The following is a 22268-nucleotide window of genomic DNA, read 5'->3' as shown; positions in this document are numbered from 1 at the left end:
ACTGTATATATATACTGTATATATATATATACTGTATATATATACTATATATATATATATATATATATATATATATATATTCAAGTTTCAGGCTTTTTTTTTAGAGAACTTGATTTCTTCTTTTAATTAATTAGCGAGACAGTTGTTTTCATTAGTCTTACTCTATATTGTTCAATTATTTGCAGTAGTTATTCCAAGATTACATCCTGGTAATGTGAAAAATTGAAAGTGATAGTAAATCTGACTTTGATTCTTGTCTGACTTGCCCAAGGCACTGAAACCAAAACGTGAAGTGCTATAATATAAAATTCACTGGCTATTTCATTACCTTGATCATCTTTTCTTTTTTTTTAAGTGTGTGTGAGTGATGTGCTACACACATGACCTATGGCTGTGCGACCACTACTAACATTTTGGTAAATTCACAGTGCTGAAGTCAACCAAAAGCAATGGAGGGAAGTCTTTCTTTGTTTATTTCATTTCAAAGACACTCTCTCTCTCCTTATAACATATTGCAGAATTTCAATATACACCTTGCAGGGAACATGACGGAACGTGTTACAAATCCTTCACCGTGCTCCCCACCTCATAACCTGGAGCACTGCTGCATATTTTGATCTACAATTCAATGGTTTAGTTGAGTCGTGCCCGTGAAAGCAACTGGGTTAAAGGGCACCAAAATTCAACTTTGAACAGTCAAAGTAATGACAAGAGGCGTTTTCTGCTCAGTCACTCGGGGGGGGGGGGGGGGGGGGGGAGGATGTTCATATCAACTTTTATAAGGTTGCATGTTTTTAGTCTGGGCGATTTCCCGTCATGGAAAGAGAGGGGGGATTGTGTAGGTTACTGATTCAGCGTGCCACTTGTTTTCACTTGCCTTTGTAAGTGAGGTGTGCGGTGTGAATCAATAGCTTACGTGTGAGCGCGTGTTGTGTGTGTGTGTACGTGTGTGTACGTGTGTGTGTTGTGTGACTGCTCGACTGAGAGAGCATGACAGACAGATGCTTTAATTTCTCCTGCTCCTCGATGCGCTCATTGGTGCGTCCCTCCAACGTGTCACCAGTTTTGGTGGATTACCCCAGATATCTTTCCCACCAGAAGGGTGAAACATCACTCCTTTCTCTCCAATCCTGTCTGCACGGTGTCCAGCTGCCAACAACGATCTCTGACAACAGTTGGAGAACTTGTAACATTCAAAGAACAACTCAGAGAGAGAACGATTAGAAGACTTTATTTGCTCTTTTTACGCACACCGATTACAAAAATGCACCTGTTGGCTTCAGAGTCAAGGATGACACCGCCTTTTACAATCCTTGCGTTTATGCTTTTGGCACCTTTCCTCATGAAGGGTCTTTGGGTGAGTGGCTCCCCGGGTTGTCCGTCCTGTGGCTTGCCGCCGGTGGAGAAAGACGCAGAGGAAAGGATGATGATCGAGATCGCCAAACAGCAACTTCTGGATAAACTGCACCTGAAAGAAAGACCTAACATCTCACAGGCTGTGCCCCGGGTAGCGCTTCTTACTGCGCTCCGTAAACTGCACTCGGGGCGCGTCAGACCGGACGGCACTCTTGAACTAGAAAGCAATATGCCCACCAAAGATCAAGGATATGAAATAGTGAGCTTTGCCGATATAAGTAAGTGTGATATTTCACTTTTTTGTTTTAATGTTGTTGTTGTTTTTCCCCCCACAGGCAATAGAACACCCTAAGTATAGTTCGTGTGTCTCTTAGTGCGTAAAACACGCACAAAATGGGGTCAGGGTGTCTGTCTGCCTTCAGATTGTGTTACATTTCCACAAAGAAATATGCTGAAAGTCTAAAAAAATAATGTGTCTGTCATTAGGATTTTGTTAAAAGTAAATTCTTCAGTATAAAAAGCTAAAAAAACAAACAAACAAAAAAAACAACTGATTGAACATTCTTTATTTTAACATTTCCTGCAGGTTTATATTTATAGTTGAACTTAATTTCTCTATTGTCTTGCATGAAACGCCTCACAATCTCTCATTGATCCATAGATGAAACAGGAAGCAGTGAAGAGGCCAGCCTCAGCCTTACCTTCCAGTTTCTGCAAGAGCATGGCCAGAGTATCCAGGTGCTGCAGTCTTCTCTCTGGATCTATGTCCGCTCCACTGGAGACCCTCGCCGGGACTCCCGCCTTCCTGCCCGGGTCTTCCTTACAGCAGATGGTGTGAATTCAGCCTCAAATCGCACTTTGGTGATAGAGAAAATGCTGGAAGTCCAGGAGAGTAACTGGCACACCTTCCCTATCACCCGCACCTTGCAGGCCTTCCTGGATGGTGGCCAACATCGGCTGCGCCTGGAGGTTAGTTGCGACGAGGATGGAAAGAATCTTTGCTCCCTGGATAACTCTCCTGACACCCCGTACCAGCCCTTTCTGGTGGCCCAGGTGCGTCTCCGTGACAACCACTCAAAACACTCACTAAGGAAGCGCTCTCTGCGTTGTGGCGATGACGTTACTGTGTGCTGTAAGAGAGACTTCTACATTAAGTTCAAGGATATCCAATGGCACGACTGGATAATCGCACCTGAAGGCTACCACATGAACTACTGCGTGGGTCAGTGCCCCCACCATCTGTCTGGCTCCCCGGGCATAGCATCCTCATTCCACGCCACTGTCTTGAGCCAGCTGAAAGTCAACGGCATCAACACAGCTGCATCTTCATGTTGTGTGCCCACTGAGCGCCGACCACTCTCCATGGTCTACTTCAACTCTCAGCACAGCATTGTCAAAACAGACGTCCCCGATATGATTGTGGAGTCCTGCGGATGCACATAAAAGAGAGTGTGACAGAAATAATGAGACAATGTAGAGTTGTTTTCATGCAGTAAACTTAAAGGGATCATGTGTGTATTGTGGACAAAAATGAAGAAAGATACAAATGCAAATAGAGGAGAAGTGAATGGAAAAAGTTATCTGCGTATAGGTGGCCACGTGCAACAAATGTGTCTTTTCTACACAGAAATGGAAATTTTGATGCAAAATTGGATGAATTTAGCTGCAAAAATAGAAACGTTCTGTTGAAAAGAAAAAAAAGCTCCACACATTGAGAAGAGGCCTTCCCTCTACCTGTTAATTTGTGTGTTCACAGTCGCTGCTCGGATTCAGTTCAAAGATGCAGTAAATGTTTTATGGATCTCAGGAAATCAGAGCTGCTAACGCCACTTCAGCTCTTCCCAATCACAGTAGCTCTATTCCCTGTATGACTGACGGTATAACAGGAGAACTTTTATACTTACATGGCTAATATGCACATTTCCCATTTCAAAGCAAGGCTGTCAAACCCAGGAGAGAGGCTCTAGATCTAAAGTGCTTTTTTTCAACATGACGTGATGACAAAATGCAACTTGTATTGAGGATCTCTTTGTTAAAAGGAGTCTACCTACCAGAGAGAATCACTTCTGCTTGACCCTCAGTAGCAGTTTTACCCTTTCATTGATAATGGGAGGCATTGCTCATATGTACTTCATTTGTATTCGGGACTTTTTTTCTCATGTAACTTGCCCATCATCCACTCTAATCTTTTCTGATGTTAAGCTTAAGAATAATTCATTCAAACCGCAGTGCAACAATGCACCGTAAACGCCAACGGAAAGGGTTAAATCTTTAGTCAATGCTGCCTGTATACCGAAATAGGTATAATCAGCATCGCCACTGTATTATTGACACAAGTCGGCTAATCAGTTGGGTAACTATGGTTCTGACAGCATGTGAACTGAAGGTCATTTCTTAGCAGCCTGAGCAAACATTTAGCAATTGCTTTAGTGTCAGGTAATGTGAAGGTCTGCGAGGCAGGTGGGTCAATGGGCATGTGCTGTGGCACGTTGGCATTTATATCTCTCAAAGTCTAAAGTTTTCTGGGATGATGTAAATTTAGAAGCGCTCTCTCTGTTAACCATTTTAAGGGACAGGAAGACATCTACCTTCCAACAGATCACAAAATAAAACAGAGCAGTAATGAATTAATACAATATTTTTTAAAGGAAGCTGTTAAGTGTGGAATTGCTTTGGATCATTCCATGTTAGCAAAAACAATGTAGTATGTTCTTGTGTTCCAACAAAAGAGCATGTGACCAACTTCAAGCATGGAAAGGGGGCCTCCATCTCTCACCTTTATTTGGACTTGGGAAGTGTAAGATTTTTCCAAGACTGTTTATTTTAAGGCATCTGTATTGTTCAGATATGATAAAACATTGAGAACTTTGGCCAACAATAATGGGGCATCGTGATCATAAATGTATACAAATATTTTTTCACTTATTTTCATCCAAATACATGCCTCCAGACATGTTGTTCTAATCTTAATCTTTCCCACATTTCATCCACAATGTACATCACTTCTCTCTGTTGTCTTCAAATGCCACACTTGATTTATGACTTTACTGCTTAATGCTAGAGTTTACTGTTCACTTTATCTTGCGAGCACTTCTTGTTCCAGGACTCGTGTGACACCGAGGTGTCATCATTACATAACTTAATAAGCACTTTATCACATTGCTGTATTTTTAGAGACTATTTTGCTTCAAGAGTTGACTTTTTTTAAACTCAGCTGGGCACTAGTGAAATACATATATGGGCCAACAGAAAACCAACTTATTTTCTCAAGCTCTGGTTGTATTAAACGTGTGGTTTTGTATTTACATTGATGCAGGAATTTCTGTATCTGTGGTGGTGGTTTTGAAATCTGTTTTAATTTAATGTTATTCTGTAATTATGTCTTTATTTTTATATCATACTTTATTTTATTGAGAAAAAAAATTGTTTCAACACATTTATTATCAAATGTTTGTCTTAATGTGCTGAAATCCCATTATTATGTAAAGGTATATTTTTAAATAAATAAATATATTTTAAATCAACCAGATGATTTTCATTATTTTTCTTTTTTTTTTGTAGAATTGGTAAAATGCTAAAAAAAAAAAAAAAAAAAGCCCACAGCTTTAAACAACAACAATTTCATTTTGAAAGCAATACATTTTACTTTAAAAGGCATATATCACCTTCTGAAAGTCTTTTTTTTAATGCTTTTTTTTTTTTTGCCTAAAACAACTCCAGTTTTTTGTGTTTTCTGAAAAACTTTAAAAAAATAACTGAGGTGTTTATTCAAAGAAGGTGACAATCCAGTAGTAATAACAATGAAAGAAAAAGCTCTCTGGTATTGAGCAGCAGGTCCAATGTTTGTGCTTCGGACTGAAATGCATCTAGCATGCGAGAGATATCTGTCATGTTTTCATATCAGTACTGTCTGTAAGGCAAAGGGCGAGTTTGCTCATACAAATAGTAGAAGTGGCTTTATTGACTGTCTGTGTTTGATGTGTAAACAGTTGTCACATCCCCTTGGCATGTTATCATTCTCACATCATACATTTGCATCTTGAATTGATGATGATCTAAACACAACAGCACACAGGAAAATTACAACCTAATATGTATGTGTGTGTGTGTGTGTGTGTGTGTATACGTACATTACCACACACACACACACACACACACACACACACACACACACACACACACACACACACAAATCCAGCAGGGAATATAAGAGATAAAGTAACAACATTGTGATGATACGTTTCTCAAATGAAGCACCAAATCTCATTGGAAAATATCAACTTAATCCACCGAGGTATTTCTGATTGTATAAGAATCCGTGATGCGATGTGGCTGCCACAAGAAGCTCGCACCTGCAGTCACAATCGAGTTACAGTGCAGAATTTAATGGTAATGTAAGGCAGAGACAAGAGAAATATTATTGTTATTTCATAACCAGTGGTTCATGTTTTGACACCTTGTCACGGTTACTTTTTTAACGATAAAAAAAAAAAAAAATCAGCAACCTGAGTTGCACTTTAAAGACCTGTAGGGTCATAACATAATGTCCCTTCCTGCCAAAATTTGCCAACTCACCCTGTGCAGCCAACAGCAGTGGTGATGTTACACCATCCAAAATGGACTATAATCAGTATCTAAGGGTACGCTGCCACTAAAAAAGTTTCTTAATTCTTTCAAAATTACTTGTGAGTTCTACTAACACACAGAATATTTTTATGAGATTCGGACATATTGAGCATTCCAATAGGGGCCGTTGTAATGCTATTTGCTCATATTGAAGCTGGTTTCACACATTAAATTTACACTCTTCAGTATTTGTGGCACTGTGTTATTCCATCTTTAGTTTTCCTCCTGGTGAATATCATTATTATATTAGAGGAGACCAACACATAGACTTGTGTTAAAACCCCTTGATGTGAATCACATGAGGCACAGTGCTGTCACTGGAGCATGGACTGAAAAGCACATTGGCTTGATTGTGTAATGCTTTCATCACACTTATTTAACATTACAGGACAATAATATGAAAATAAAGATGTTCCTAATAATGATCCAAACATGCTTGAACAAAGAAAATTAACAGTTACCATCAAACATGATTGTTTCCATGATTCAGTAGGTCACTTCAGCATTTCTTTAAGGCTCAGAATTATCTTTGACCATTAGATATACATTATAAAGGACTCATGTCAAAAATCAACTACCTTTTAAAAAAATAAACATGGAACCTAATTTCAGGTCAATCCCATGTTAAAAGGTTTTTAACATTGGTGTGTAGGAGTGTTTAGGACCCTCTGTCTGTCCACCTATGTTCTATACAGCTTATCTGTTAAGGGTTGGGGGGGGCTGGAGCCTATCCCAGCTGACATTGGGTGAGAGGCGTGTCTCACCCTGGACAGGTTGCTCGTCCATTGCCAGGCCATCAGAAGCAATTAGGGGTTTAGTATTTTGCTCAAGGATACTTTGACATGGTCATTGGGGGAAGTGAATATTGAACCAGCGACCCTTGGGTTACTGGATGGCCACACAACCTCCAAGCCATGCTGCCCCGGTGTTTAGGTCCATCATGTCATATTAAATCGATTATTGCAGGAATGGATACAACCAGATGCAGCAGTTTTTCTTGTTTGTCTGTGTCTTCTGTGAGTTGGAGCTGCTCTGAAACATCCCACACGTATCTGAAAATACGGTATTTATCTCTCGTCATCAAGCTCATGTGTATTAGAACTATTAATCTCTGTAATATCGTCATTGTAAATTAATAATCCCCTTGACCGAATCCTTGAGTTGTGATCAGATGAGTTTAGCTGAGGAAAACAGAAGTTGCACATATCAGGTCTCAGTCGTAGTTCCACCTCAAGGTCACTCAAATAAATTTAAAGGTGCAATGGACAACATTTACACCTCCCGGTCAGTAGGTGTCGCTCCCACTCTGGCTGCACTAGTCTAGTCTACTGGGTTTCAGGTTGACACAACCAAACACATATTGTCTGAGTTGGAAGAGTGGTAGTAAGACAGAAGATTCCATTCTGTCTGTCATGATACATTTCCTGATGTTATCACACGCTAACAGCAACAATATGAACCTGTCAGAAGCGAAGGTTGCTAACTTGAACAATTGTTATTGTTAGTTGGCGAATCTTAGCTTACCTCTTCAGCATAACACAATCAAATTTTTCAATTAATTATTTCACAACTGATAAGGAATTTTATCTTGTATCCTGTGTGTGAACTTCCTTGTGCCTCATCCTCATAACTCGTCCGTAAGGTTAATCGCTAGCCTGACCCCAGGGCCTTGACCTGGGTCTGGGAGTGAATCTGTGGTTCCTTTTTATAATCGTAAATTTGTAGTGAGAACACTTACTGGTTGTGAAGTTGACACTCATGGGGCCAGCGTTGTCTCTATGGGTAGCTGTGTTTAGACTACGTGAAGGTCACATTTGTGCAGAATGTTCTCGTTCAGTATTACTGGGTAGTGCCAGAAATCATAAGTATGACTGTTTATGAGGGTTGGACTCAGATGTTCTGGGAGAGCTGACGCAACCCCATCTCATTGCGAACCTTGTACGTCCAGTAAAGTGGTCCAGTGTAAGCCACCTCTGAGTCTACAGCCTGTTTCTTGTGTGAGTTCCTTCATCACACAAAATTCCTCTACAACCACTACAATCATTTTTTTTCGATTAAATGAAAAATTTTGTTCTGCACCTTTCTAAAGTTTTGTGGATGTGGTGTTTTTATAAAAAAAAACCCAACTGTTTTTCTTTAAATTGTTGTCTCTCGCACTTTTAATACTTATCAGCACACACACACTCATCGCTGTACACTGGACAAGGGTAACAGAAAGTTCTGTTTTTGTTTTTTTTAAGAGAATTAACTTCAGTATCTTTCTGGTATTTGGGTTTTCTTTTCCTATGGTCATAGAGTCATGGCGTGTAGAATTCTCCACTGGTCAGAGAGAAACTTCCATTGACGCGTCTGATAAGAGTCAAGGCAGGGCACCCCCTTCTGTGAGACAGTGAACTTTTGTTAATATGATTTTGATGCCCTTCTGTGCTCCATTAAAGCTTATTGCAAGTTTTAGGATCGTCCATCCATCCATCCATCCATCCATTTTCTACCGCTTATCCTGTTAAGGGTCACAGGGGGACTGGAGTCTATCCCAGCAGCCTTTGGACTGCCTGGACAGGTCACCAGTCCATCACAGGGCCAACACATAGAGACAGACAACCATTCACACTCACAGTCACACCTACGGTCAATTTAGAGTATCAATCACCCTCGTCCCCTCTTGATGTCTTTGGACTGTGGGAAGAAGCTGGAGTACCAGGAGAGAACCCACACAGGAACAGGGAGAACATGCAGACTCCACACAGAAAGATCCCCTGGTCCAGCCGGAGCTCGTACCCGGAACCTTCTTGCTGTGAGGTGACAGTGATAACCACTGCACTGCCGTGCCGCCCTGTTTTAGGATTGTGTGTAAGACTTTTTATTTTTGCTCTGTCTCTCAACCATCCTCGATGGATCAGTGAGGGCCCAAGTGATGCACTCGAAGACAAACTCCAGATCTTTCCACCAGTGCGTTGGTCAGGAGCACCAACATGAAAATGAAGCTGACATACATGTTTCTGATACGTTTTACACGTTGTTGATCACATTTCAAATTTCATGAATATAAGCCCTGTTACAGTGTAGCGCATGAAAATGAGGAATACCAGCCAAGAGCACCAGGGATCATTGGGTTGAACTAACATGGTTAAAACATGAGGACAGGTTCATGTCACCAAGTGAGCGGATGAGTATTCTTTGTGACCAGGATGTAATTACATTGGCTTCTCTCATGGAAAGCTGATAGCTGACCTACTCTGAGAAAAATAAAAGCCTACTGACTCACTGATATACTGACACACTAACCCACAGACCCACAGTTTGCTGTATGCCACTAAAGCCCTAATCCGTCACTCCACACAATCCCACAAATCCTCTAGGGAGGGTTAAGGTGTCAGTCAGGCTCGTCTCCTGCTGTGTCGTGACAGGACAACCTGAGGAGAAACTGCTCTCCCAAGCTCTCCTTTCCCAATCAGTCAACAGGTAAACAACAACTGCATTATGTGTATGTGTTTGAATAACAACATAAACAAATGCAGTATCAGAACCCATTGGCTACGCCTGACAACTATACACAGAATTTGTTTATAGAGTTAAAAACAAAACAAATGCACATACAATCCCTTTTTTTCTAGACACATACATGCTCTGGGGATTTCAAATCAATAATACAAGCTTGAAAAGCAGTTAAATTTGTCAATTTGCCACTGTTGAATTGATAAAATCACAAACAAGAGCAGAGGACAATTATTCAGTTTAACAAATATTTGTCTTGCAAAAGCATATTCATTATATTTTCACAGAGATGCCTCCATGACAATCTTGTATGGCACAGTAAATGGTGTCATGTATTGTATATTTCTAATGCTCACTGGATATTTTTGGACATTTTTGCTGTCATCAGTGTTTGTGCACAGGATAATGATGATAAATTTACATGTCCCTTAGTTGAAAATGGGAATTTGAACTTAGAATATTGAATTTGCTTGATATAATATCAACCTGTCTGAATTGAAGTAAGCTTCAATTATACAACACACACAAACATATATGTATATATACAGTATGTATATACATACATATATATGTAGCGAGAGTGAGAGAAAGGGAGAGAGAGAGACAGAAGGAGTAGAGAGAGTCCATGATGCATCACATGTTTTGTCAGCTGAAACTGTAAGTGATTGGAGATAAGGTCTAACCTTGAGCCTAGACCTGTAATGTCTGTCTTCATGTTCCAACGTGCGCACCTCAAATATCTCTTAAATCCACAGGATGATCTCATTACCACAGACCTAGTTACCGGTTATATCTCTATGTGTTACATCAGAGCTTCCTTGTAACAGAACAATATCCTGCATCCTTAACATGACCTCAGCTAAAGCTTTACTTTGGCAGTGGTGTTCACTGATATACAGGTCACTTGATTCCAATAGTCTTTCCTAGATAAACTGGGTGGTCAGTCTTTACATTAACTTGCTTTTTTATCATTTATATACAGCATAAAAAAAGTGAATGAAGTATTCAAAGGGCTCAATGATGTCATCGCAAAAAACTATAAGTATTCACCAGTGTATCAGTCAATAACTATAATATCTGCTGTGGCATCCATGCTGGTGTACAAACACAAAGAACATATGTTGACATATACAGAAAATTAATAAATTGTGGTAGTAAGAAATAAAGTTATCATCATAACTTTAATCACATATATCAGAGTACTGCAGCAGTTCAAGTCTATATTTAAGATGCGATATCGTAGCATCTGTCTAATATCTCCCAAAAATTTGCCAATGTTACTTTCCAACGCTTGGTGACGCTATTTAACAAGCTCAGCAGTTACTCATTCAGATTTACTACAAGTTAAAATCCAATTAAATCGTCTTGTAATTCAGTATTCACTCACGTTTACTTCCAAGAGTTTGAAAACCCAAAGGTGAGAGTTTATTTGAGTCGAGGGTCTACAGAACTGTTCGGATTGAATTCCATGTTGAACAAGAAGTGAGTATGACGGGGGAAAAAATTCTCCTGTTGCACTCTCACTTAAATTCTGGGACAGCCATTTGTCTGACATGACATGGAAGTCCCATACAACGATTTGCTGGGCAGAGTTGAAAAAAGACTGTAAATGAGAGGTGGAAATATAGTAATAGTGAATTCTGCTGGGATTTTCACAATTTGGACAGCAGAGGGCAGTAGACTAACTTGTTTAAAGTTGACATACCTGAAGAATTTATGACTCTATAATTATTCACATTTTTAAAGTTGAACATTAAATTCCATATGGCACTGTATTTCACATACTGTATATGATTAGTAATAGTAACAATTATACTGGTGGTGCTGATGAAGTGAACCACCTGAAATCACAAGTCGAATCAGTGCAAGTACTGAGCTCACTGGATATCAAGACAACTCACAGTAGGTTTGTACCCTGTTTTCAACAAGGTACACGAAACGACTTGTTTCTGAAGAGGTCTTGATCATATAATCTGCATGCCAGACTGGGATTTCCAATAAGATGTATTACTAATATATTACTAATGACACATCCACGCCTCTGTTTGCTGTTGAGACAAACTGTATCAGCGAGAGTGGGTGATTTTTTTTTTTTTTAACATTTGAAGCAATTCAGGTGTCAATGATGCCACTGTGACTAATAGGACCTGTGAACAAGTGAAGACTGACCAAGTTTATGACTGAAGGCAGAGTAGCTCACTAAAACCCAAAGGTCGGGAAGGTCACAAATCACCAAGCTTTCACTTTTTGATAACACAAATGGATCTCTACAACAGGCATCGTACTTACCAAACGAAAAGAACAAATCCTCCTATTTACACAGCTTAAAAAACTAAGGGACACTAAGAATCTCCAGCTAGCTTTTGTACAAGATCCAAATGTGCACATTTTACTTCTAAACAGCAACATCTTTTAGTCTGTTTTACAGAGATGAATTTTGGTACTTGGAACTAACCACCCTGACCTGATGGGTTTTGATTAAGACAGGACACCAAAGGACAGTTCCATATACGGATGTCTTTGGCATTACATGAGTATGATACATCTGAATAGTTTGTGTCAAATAATGATTTCTGGCGAGAAATGTGAGAAGAAAGCCACAGCTTTACAGTTTGGCCTGACCAAAAGAAGGAGGTACTGCATGACTACGGAATCCAAAGAACAGGTATGCCTAAATGATGAACGGATCTCTGGGAACAAGTTGCATCATGATCATACCTGATGTGCATTACCCATTGTCAACATGAATGGTACAAGTGACAACAACAAGCTAAAGCTAGTAAAGAGCTTTTGATATTGCATGGTTTTTTTTGTTGTTGTGACAAATCATGACTCTGCTGTCCAAGGGATTCAGCAACTGTTTTACAGAGGTTTGCTTTTGCGTCAAATTGACCACTACCGATGTACACACCCTGTGTGAGTGTCCTTCCAAGACAAACATCGACTTGTTCTGTCAACATCCGTCCGTTGTCTACCGCTTATCCTGTTAAGGGACATGGAGAGCTGGAGCCTGTCTTAGCTGCCTTCGGATGGGTTGCCAGTCCATTGCAGGGCCAACACATATAATCCACCACCATTCACACTCACAGCCATGCCTACGGTCAATTTAGAGTATGGATTTACCTCATCCCCTCTTGCATGTCTTTGGACTGTGGGAGGAAGCCAGAGTACCCAGAGAGAACCCATGCAAGCACAGGGAGAACATGCAGACTCCACACAGAAAGATCCTGTGCCTGAGCCGTGGCTCAAACCCGGAACCTTCTTGCTGTGAGGCGAGAGTCCTAACCACTGCACCACCGTGCCACCCTGTTCTGTCAACTTACAGACTGGAACTTAATGTTGAGGGAATCCTAGACAGGACCTCCAGACACACCCACCAACATGCTCTCGACTTTGAGGCGCTGTAACAGTCAAAAACAAGACAGAAACAGGTAGTATCTAAACAGAATTGTATGAATGATCCTTTGTGGACACTGGTCTGATTCCAGGTTGCAACATCAGCCAAAATTTATTCAGAGTTCTATGAAAGAGAATCATCACAGTTGCCTGTTGCTTATCCTCAATCAAAAGCAAGGAGCCAGCAGAGTCATGCTCTCACCCAACATCTCCAAACAATACAGATTCCCTCACAAGTCATGGAGCGATGGACATGATTCCTAGCAAGCTTTCATCAGCCACCATTTGTCCTTTTTAGAGGAAGCAGCCAAGTGACAGGCACTGCTGCTCAGGACTACACCAGTGCAACTACGGGCAAACGTTTTGCCCCTTGGTTCCCTTTCTTTCTTTAAGTGGTTCTGAAAGGTTTTGTTCCAACTGTATGGGGATAGGGGTTTTATAGTATTCCTGATTAAAGAAAATGGAAAGGCCATTTGTAAAGCACACACCTCCGTCGTGTTCAAAGTCAAGTAAGTGCCATTTTTCATAAAAAAAAGGTAACCTTCCCTGCTTGGCCCATGCAGCACCCCTCTGCTAGGTTTTATGAAAATTGGCCCAAGAATTCAATATTTTCAACATATTCAAAGCATATTCCAGACAAGGAAAAAATGGAAGAAGTTTCGTAGTTTGTCAGGTCAGAGAGGTTTGAATTGAAATGAATGGACTTCCAGTTGACGTGCCTACGAATGCAGAGCTCTGAGGAAACAAGGCATCAGCATTAATGAGAATTTTAGATGGATTTATGAGTTGGGGGGGGGGGGGGAGTGGGTATCACTGTGGAGCCTGATGTAAACTACTGCTGAGAGGAAGAAAAGTCAGAATTCAAGAAAATTTGTGTTACTTTGGGCACCCAGGTAATGTAGCTGTCCCTACCAACACAAAGCATTGCTGGTTCAGTTCCTGGTGTTGCCCTCTGCTTGATTGGGTGTCTGTACTGATGCCATTGGGCGTGTTTGTTGTTGGGAAGCTAGATGAAGGTACGAAAAATCCACCAATCCATGGATCTCTGAAGTTCTGAGAGAACAAAGAGCAGGACTCAGGGCAGCAGAAAGAAAGTGGTATAAATCCCAAGAACCCATTGATCAGTCCTCCTACCGACAAATCTTGCATCCTTCACCTCTTGCCTATAGTCATCAAAGCAAGCGTTTTATTAGAATAAGATCTGCGCTGCTTCTGACACAAGAAAACTGTTTATGGCGTTTAACTCCTTACCCTCTCCTCCAGCCGCTCAGTCCCTCACTGCACTGACTCCGGACATGTTTGCCTCCTTACTCACTGAGAAGGTGGCCACCATCAGCAACAAATTCTCTGAGCCTGACCAGCTCAGTCAGTTCCTAATCTGCTTCTCCTACCTCACTCTGCCCTTTTGTTCCTCTGAGCGAGGATGAGGTCTCCAGATGTCTCCTGAACTCAAAATCTACAACCTTTCCTCTGAATCCAATACCTACCAACATCCTGCAGACCATCTTGCCCACAATCAAACCTGCAGTCAGACATATTGTCAATTCCTCCCTGGAAACTGGTGTCTTCCCCACTGCTTTTAAGCAACCTCAGGTCACCCTACTCCTCAAAAAGCCCAATCTCAACTCAGCCAAGGTTGAAAATTACAAGCCACTCTCACTTCTGTCCAAAATACTTGAGCACACATCTTCAACCAAGTTTCTGCGCGTCTGCAGAAGAACAACCTGATTGGCTCCTATCAATCTGGCTTTAGGTGTGACCTCTCCACTGAAACTGGACTCCTGTCAGTCACAGAATCACTGCAACCGGCAAGAGCTGCTGGTCAGTCCTCTGTCCTACCTGCCTGCTGCCTTTGATACTGTGAACCATCAAATTCTCCTCTCCACATTCTCTGAACTCGGCATCATTTATGGCTCAAGTCCTACCTCACAGGTAGATCCTTCGGATTGTCATGGCAGGGTGAAGTGTCTGAATCACATGGCTTATCCACAGGGGTACCCCAGGGGCCCATGTTTGGTCCCCTAATCTTCTTTTTATATGCCACCTCACTCTGTGCTATAATCTTCTTACATGGCTTCTCCTACCAGTGCTATGCTGACGACACTCAGCTTTTCCTGTCTTTTCCACCTGAAGACTAAACTGTCTCAGCTCGGATATCAGCGTGTCTGGCTGATATCTCCACATGGATGAAGGAACGCCACCTTCTACTAAATCTGTCCAAAACTGAGCTCATTGTCTTTCCAGCGTGTCCCTCTGTTCAACCACAGATCAGTATTCTGCTCAATTCAAATCAACTCATGCACACAAACTCAGAAATCTGGGTGTCATGATTGATGACCAGCTGACCTAAAAGGTACTCGTGGCCTCTATCCCTCGGTTTTGTCGATATGCCCTCTCTAACATCAGGAGGATCAGACCTACCTGAAACAACAAGCCACACAGCTTCTGGTACAGTCCCTTGTGATTTTACGCATTGACTACCACAACTCTCTCCAAGTGGCCTCCCTGCGTGTTCATTTAAACCTCTGCAGATGATCCAGAATGCAGCAGCAACTCTTCAACTTGCCCTAGACTGCACCTCACCCCGCTGTTAATGTCTCTTCACTGACTTCCAGTGGCAGCTTGAATCAATTTCAAAGCTCTTCTTTTGGCTTAAAAAACAGTGACAAGAACGGCTCCTGGCTACCTGGAATCCCTCATCCAGGTCTACAATCCTTCTTGCCCGATACGCTCTGCCTGTAAGACACGGGTGGTGCTCCCAGCCCAACATTGCTCTAAATCTCTTGCTAGACTCTTCTCCTCTGTTGTGGTGGAATTAACTACCCAACTCCATACAATCCACAGAGTCCCTTTCTACTTTTAAGAGACATTTGAAGACTCAACTGTTCAGGGAACACCTAGGTACTTAATATCTGACGCTTCTCCTCTTTGTCCTCAGGGGGAAAATGAGTCAGGTTTATGACCCAACTCTTAGCGAATTCTTAGCACTGACAATGCTGAATATTGAATGTGTTGAATGTTGACAGATATTGCCGATGCTGAATTATTGGTTGTGGTCAGTTAAATTATATATATATATATATATATATATATATATATATACACACACACACACACACATATATATACATATATACGTATATATGTATATATACGTATATATACATATACACGTATATATACATATACACGTATATATACACATATACGTGTATATATACATATACACGTATATGTACATATACACGTATATATACACACATATATATACATATATACATATATATACATATATATATACACACATATATATATACATATATATATACTTTTGTTTTTTGTTTTTTTTATTCGTACTTACTAAGACTTCCCTCCAGTCTAAATTTTTCCTTGTGTTGTATGTCGCTTTGGACAAAAGCAACTGCCAAATTAAATTGGAGAATTGTATGTGTCCTGGTTGCTGCATGAGGCCCTACTCTGTTTAGCTGCCTGTTCTGAGGAGTGGGGAACTGGGTGGAGCAACAGGATCCTACCACGAGCTACATGCTCCCAGTGAGGCTCCTCACCATCAGGTGAAAAGATGTGGCGAACAACTCTTCTGTCACATTCTGTCACTTTTGCAGCCTGTGGTGCTCCACACTGGCAGAGGCTAGACCAGAGACAAGACAGGTTGGTAGGTTGAACTGGTAATGTTCAATTGGGGAAAAAATGGGAAAAAATAGCTGAGAAAAAAGCATTATGTTGAACATTACTGGCGCTGGAGCCCAAAATTCAAACAGATTTACCAATGTCCACTTTACAAGATTCCAGCGGAGAATGTCATTCTTTGTAGTCCTCCATTATTCTGGCCAGATTATGTCATTGACCTCGTGCCACACACACAGACACACACTCTTACTGTCCAGCCATTCACCCTCTTCTCTCCTTACACACTGTTTTATGAAGAGTTCAGCTCAAAGCAGTGGTGAGGGTTACTCTTTAGAGCCAACGTAGGCCTACATTATAGATCGTTTCTTTTCTAATAGGCATATGATAAAAGTCCTTTAGGGTGGAGATCTCCCATTTGACCCTTGAAGACCAGTATCATAAAAAAACATGTGGGTTTGGGGGAGGTATTAAATGAGGACAGGGGCTGCTGGATTTAAATAGTTCATGATCCAGAAAGAGCTTGCATCAGCAAAGCTCAGGGAATTAATGTCACAGTCCTTGCTGTTCCACCTTAACCCTCACTCAGGTCTTACAACACGCAGTTTCCTGTGAGGACCTAATTCTGTCAAGGAAGACTAAAGAGCATCCATCTAATCAGGTTGTTGTGTACCAGCCTAAGTATGTATGCATGTATGCATGTATGATGTAGCAAGAATTAGTCCTCAATATATTTTTGAAAATTTGGACAACACGGTGACAACATCTTGACTGCTTTACAAATTAGTTTTTAAAAAATTCCTCACGATAATTTTTTTTTTTTTTCTATTTCATAGCGTCAGCTATTGGTCCATAATAAGAGTCGGTCTGAGGACATTGAGAGCAGGATAAGAGATTCACCACCCAGTCTGTCCTGACACTGAGTGTTTGATACTGACTTCTTTGGGGTTTAAAGCATAAATGACAAAAAAGTCCGTTTTTAAAGTTGTTTTCTCATAATTCACTCCAGTAGTGTTATCACGGGTCTCACAGACTCCACAGGGTTTTTGTTTGTTTGTTAGTTTTACCATGATAGTACTTTTTTCACTTTCCTGTTTGGAACACATCACATTCATATTTACCTTGTATGTAGATTGACCAACACAATAACCAACACAAAGAGGTTGTTACTTCCTCTTACCTTCAGTCTACGTACCCACAGAGTTGTCATTGTAGTTCATGTCATCCAGTATGTATGAGGTGATCCACTGGCAAGGACTCCACACCCTGCACCCTGGCGCTTTCTCCATTACCTCCGGTGACTTTGATCATCTAATGATAATGAAACGAAGGCGTCCAATTCTGATTCTAACTGATGGAATTTCCCCGCCTGAAAAAGACATGAGACAAAAAAAAACATACCAAAGGTTTTGTACATATCAGAATTCCCTTTAAAGGGGGTATAAAAGAATAAAAAACACATATCAGACTCTAAAATGATGGAAATCATGGCAATGTATACCCTGTGCATTACAGCCATTTTATGAGGTGTTCATCAGAGATCAGTGACCTGCACAACCGTTGTGGGTCCAGATTAACAGTCATATTTAAAGATCAATATCAATCGTACGCATGAAAGACGTCTTCTTACTCCCACGCCGCTGCTTTTCCGTGCAGGTGGACCGTGCCAGTGCTTGGATGTTCACACCCTTCTAGGGCCGCCTTCACGTCTTGAGTGTCAGTGCATAGTGCATCCTTTACTGTCCATGGTGATATAGAAATAAGTTAAATAACTTTTAATCTGTTTCAACTCCCGTCTCTCCCAGAACTGTTCCCAAGATAAATTGTTTTCACTTCAGCATCCGGTATAAACAGAAGTCACTGTTGCTCAACAAATCTAAATGTCTCTTATTGCTGTCATTAACAGCTGTGTTCACATTAACATGTAGTGGCTTTTGAAGTTAAATCTGTGTTTCTTTTTCTTTCAGATATTGAGGTGATGCTGCAACAGAAAACACAAGGTATTTCAGTACAGGCATTTATTCATAATACATCATTTAGATACATAGAGAAGGGACGTGTTTCAGTGGCGCTCATCACGTAGTCCCCTGCTGGTCAGTGAGTCTGACTGCAGCATGTTGGTGCTGGTGTTTGGGTTTGTGCTGTCCTAAGGTTGTATAATGCTGCTCTCTGGTGGCCAAAATTCAAATATTGCCCTTTTTTGCTGAAGAAATGATTTAGAAAAAGACACAAAATGAAGAATTTGCATGATCCTCTTTACAATCAGATTGGGATGCAGTGCACTTAAAGATTGCGTCATAGATGAATTAATGTGCATTTTATTTAACTGATATGTTTGTTACTGCCTTGGCTCACGATCGTACGAATGCACGACCATTTTTCTCTTCAGTATGCTGAGAGTATTAGAGTAATGAGCAATATCTGCACTTACAGTTGCGTGAATGATTATAATCTGGTAAAGGGAAAAAAGCTTTGGATTTTAAAATGTATTGATATGGGTTTTAAACACAGAAAATATGGCAAAATAGAATTATTGTCATTTTGAATATATAATATTTTGTTTATGTTTCTCAATCTAGATATAAATTGTGTCAAACTTCATCAGATTTCTCAGTTTTCACAGCAAAACGAATATGAATATACGCAAATACATAAATGCATCGCGATTTATAAATGATAAAATATGTCACAGTTTTAAATGTATACTGAACTCTTTTTCTATTAACATTGTATTTTTAATAATAAATAAATGATTACACAGCAAAACTGTACATGGTAAAATATCTCAAACCAGCTACCAGCTTGTTTAAACAGATTTACAGTCCAGTGGACATAATCCTTTCAAAACAGTCCTGAGGATTGTAAGGACTCGTGACCGCCAACATGTAGTACTACTACATAGTACTACTGTCACATTGTGCTTGAATGTCCCTCCAATGTACAACATTATCAATCCAAGTCATTAGAAACATTGAGTCTATGTCAGCCAGGACATCTGAAATTAAATGCAAAGCAATTCTAAGGAGCGTGCTTGTGTTATTTAGGAGAAAATCGAAGAATAAAACTTTTGTTAATGAAAGAAATTAATATGTAAACTTTATGTAGAAACTGAACATACTGAGTCTAACCAACTACTACGATGAACTGACCGAGTAACTGATTGTCTCTTGGATTCATTCAGACGCCTCCTGCAGATATGAACAATCTTACTTTAAAAACACAGTTTCATGTTTCTGAACTAAATTTGTGTAAATTGATATGATAGATATCATATAGACTTTACAACAACAGCATATGTTAAAAGTCTTAATCGTGATCAAATCTAAAACATTTGTAAAGAAATAAGAAAAGTACCTCTAGTTATTCAATTGTTTTATAATGAGAGTAAGACAGTTTTTTGTGGTCTTTATATAAAGCAAAGTGCTTCAAAGTCATGTAAAAGTTTGTTACATACACAGTTTAAAAAAACTTCCCTGTACAAAGAAACTATTTGGCCTTCCACTCTGAGTCTCTTTAAATCCAATGTGAGGTACAACGAGTGAAAATATCTGGCCAAAAACAATGGAATGAAATTGTATCACAAGAGCTACATTCAAGGGCGGCATGGCTCAGAGGTAGAGTGACTGTCTGGCAACCAGAGGGTCGCTGGTTTGATCCTCACTTCCCCCTGTGACCATGTTGAAGTAGCCCTGACCAAGGTACTGAACCCCTAATTGCTCCTGATGGCCCTGCAATGGACTGGTGACCCGTCCAGGGTGAACCCTGCCTCCCACACAATGACAGCTGGGATAGGCTCCAGCCTCCCCGGATTGGATGGATAGATGGATGGATGGAGATATATTAAAATCTACAGTATAACATTATGCAGATTTACAGTATAGCATTTGAGATTTAAATAAATCTGTTTTAGCATTTCGCCAGGCAATCCTAGAATGCAATACTGTGACATTTCCACTGAACAACAGCCTGGTTGCACACTGAAACAACCCCATGCAACTCTAATATAATGCATGCATGCTGACAGCAAATATCAAACATTTCTGAAAGAAATTCCTGAATTCACTCAAACTAGACCTTTGTCAATCTCTTACCTGCAGATTCAGCAGAAACTGGCTTCTACTCTTGCACAGTTCGTCTCCTCCTGTTACTCCTCTGCAGTATTCTTTCCTCAGTGTGTGGTGTTGAAACTCTGTGCAGGCGGTGAGCACCTTTATATGTAATAGCTGCACACTGTCAGCCCGGGACCCCGGACCAATGGGAAGAAAACATGTGCAAAGGACCATCTGCAATGGAAAAACAAATCCTGTAAAAGATTTTGTGGATTTTGCTGCATGGGGGAATGGTGTCCAGGTGCCCTAAGTCTTAGTAACAGATGCTTTCTCTCCCTCTTACTTGGCTAAGATGCACGTTCCTCTGTATCCTCCAGTGGCCTCAGAAAGTCTAAACCTGGATGATCGTTCTCACTCCTCTGACACGTCCCTCTAACTTTCAGTAAACAAAACAAAATCACAATGCTTTGTTCACTTTGCAAAGGGCTGGTTATACACGGTTATTAAGTGCGGGTATTCCGGCTTGCAGTTACACTGCTTGAAAATACGAGTGGATAAAAAAAAATGCATGTGATCCAAACACAATGTAATCGTTCCAACAAATTAAGAATATTGTGCACGTGTTTAATCCAGGTCTGAAGAACAAAGATGATAGGTAGTAAAGGTGAATCTCATTTACAGCTCTGTTTGTGTGCACATGAACTAACAGGCTTGGCCAAAAGCTTTTGCTCTGACCTACCTACAACATTACTTACCCTGTTTCTAATCCAACTAGTGAGGAGGTAGACATCTGTACATTTTATTTCTTCCCCGTTCACATTTAGTCTCCGTGCTTTAATGAATACATTTGATTCTTTGGTCTCTCTCATGTTGCAGGTTTAGGAAATCCCCATATTCAGTATTTTAGCAAAAAAAATGACAAGTTTACAAATATGTATATACATATATACATAGCTGTGATGTAGCTGCGATGGAGATATGCACTATAATCTGTCAGATTATTTGAGTTGACAGCATGAGAAAGACTGAGACAGGAGAGGTGAAAGAGCTGCACTCTGGATCGCCTGCTATCGTAGCTCCTTAGAGTTGTGTCAGTATCTGCTCTGGAAACACCATTTCAAGTAACAGCTGCTATTACAATAAAACAGGAACTAAAACATTTAAAAAAAACAGCATTTACAACAACAGACTTCCAGTGCATCTCAGATTTTGGTGCGCTTCCACTTTTATCAATCTTGTTTCCAGTTGTAGCAGGCAGCTGCTTCAGAAAGTGGGGGAAAAAAATTGCACGCAATGTGGTGAATGTGGTGAACTTAGTGGAATTATTCCTGACTAAAACACTGAGTTTTCTCACGTGCTGCAGAGATCAGGTCAGAGCAAAAAACGCAGAGACACATTTTAGAAGGCCTCCATTGCACATAACTGACATAACAACACTTTATGCATAACTTGTCTTTTTAGTTAGTTCTGCTGCCCCCAAGTGGCTCAATAAATCAGTGAATGCTCATGAGAACAGATCCCTGCATGGCAAAATATAATCTTGACAACTTTGTTTTGATTTATACTGTGGAAATCATCACTCTTAAAAACAGGACAGAACTGTTCAACACATTATTCAGTAAAATAATTGGACTTGCCTTTGAGAAAATATTTTCCCCCAGAAAATAGTAAATAAAACTCGCTTCTTACATTACCAGATTT

General features: G+C 40.4%; 1 protein-coding gene and 2 long non-coding RNA genes across 4 annotated transcripts; 2 read left to right on the top strand and 1 right to left on the bottom strand.

The window, feature by feature from the left end:
• The first annotated feature begins 1055 nt into the window (after nucleotides 1-1055).
• LOC147268328 (inhibin beta B chain) lies at nucleotides 1056-4840 on the top strand. The gene is made up of 2 exons (XM_086200830.1): nucleotides 1056-1634; nucleotides 2018-4840. Exons 1-2 carry the CDS (start codon nucleotides 1265-1267, stop codon nucleotides 2797-2799), a joined length of 1152 nt encoding a protein of 383 aa, XP_086056956.1. The 5' UTR covers nucleotides 1056-1264; the 3' UTR covers nucleotides 2800-4840.
• On the bottom strand, nucleotides 1243-18293 carry LOC147268327 (uncharacterized). 2 transcript variants are annotated; one of them, XR_015112309.1, is made up of 4 exons: nucleotides 18128-18293; nucleotides 17699-17887; nucleotides 2058-2783; nucleotides 1243-1468 (listed from the first exon to the last, which is right to left on the bottom strand). It is a non-coding gene; the product is annotated as an uncharacterized LOC147268327 (long non-coding RNA). The 2 variants fall into 2 exon arrangements; XR_015112310.1 differs by having other exon boundaries at nucleotides 17714-17887.
• LOC147268326 (uncharacterized) lies at nucleotides 18177-20719 on the top strand. Its single transcript, XR_015112311.1, has 3 exons — nucleotides 18177-18234; nucleotides 18486-18518; nucleotides 20616-20719. It is a non-coding gene; the product is annotated as an uncharacterized LOC147268326 (long non-coding RNA).
• The last annotated feature ends 1549 nt before the right edge of the window (nucleotides 20720-22268 follow it).

This window comes from Aulostomus chinensis, chromosome 3 (genome assembly GCF_037954235.1).
Source record: "Aulostomus chinensis isolate RoL2024-O1b breed Wild chromosome 3, RoL_Achi_v1.0, whole genome shotgun sequence".
NCBI lineage: Eukaryota > Metazoa > Chordata > Actinopteri > Syngnathiformes > Aulostomidae > Aulostomus > Aulostomus chinensis.
The sequence above is the reverse complement of the archived record's forward strand: the minus strand, read 5'-3'. Positions and strand labels throughout refer to the sequence as shown.

Bases quoted from the DNA above. Each gene is read 5' to 3' on its own strand.
- LOC147268328 (XM_086200830.1), top strand. From the start codon at position 1,265: ATGCACCTGTTGGCTTCAGAGTCAAGGATGACACCGCCTTTTACAATC. The intron at 1,635-2,017 runs GTAAGTGTGATA...ATTGATCCATAG, and splicing joins AGTGAGCTTTGCCGATATAA to ATGAAACAGGAAGCAGTGAA.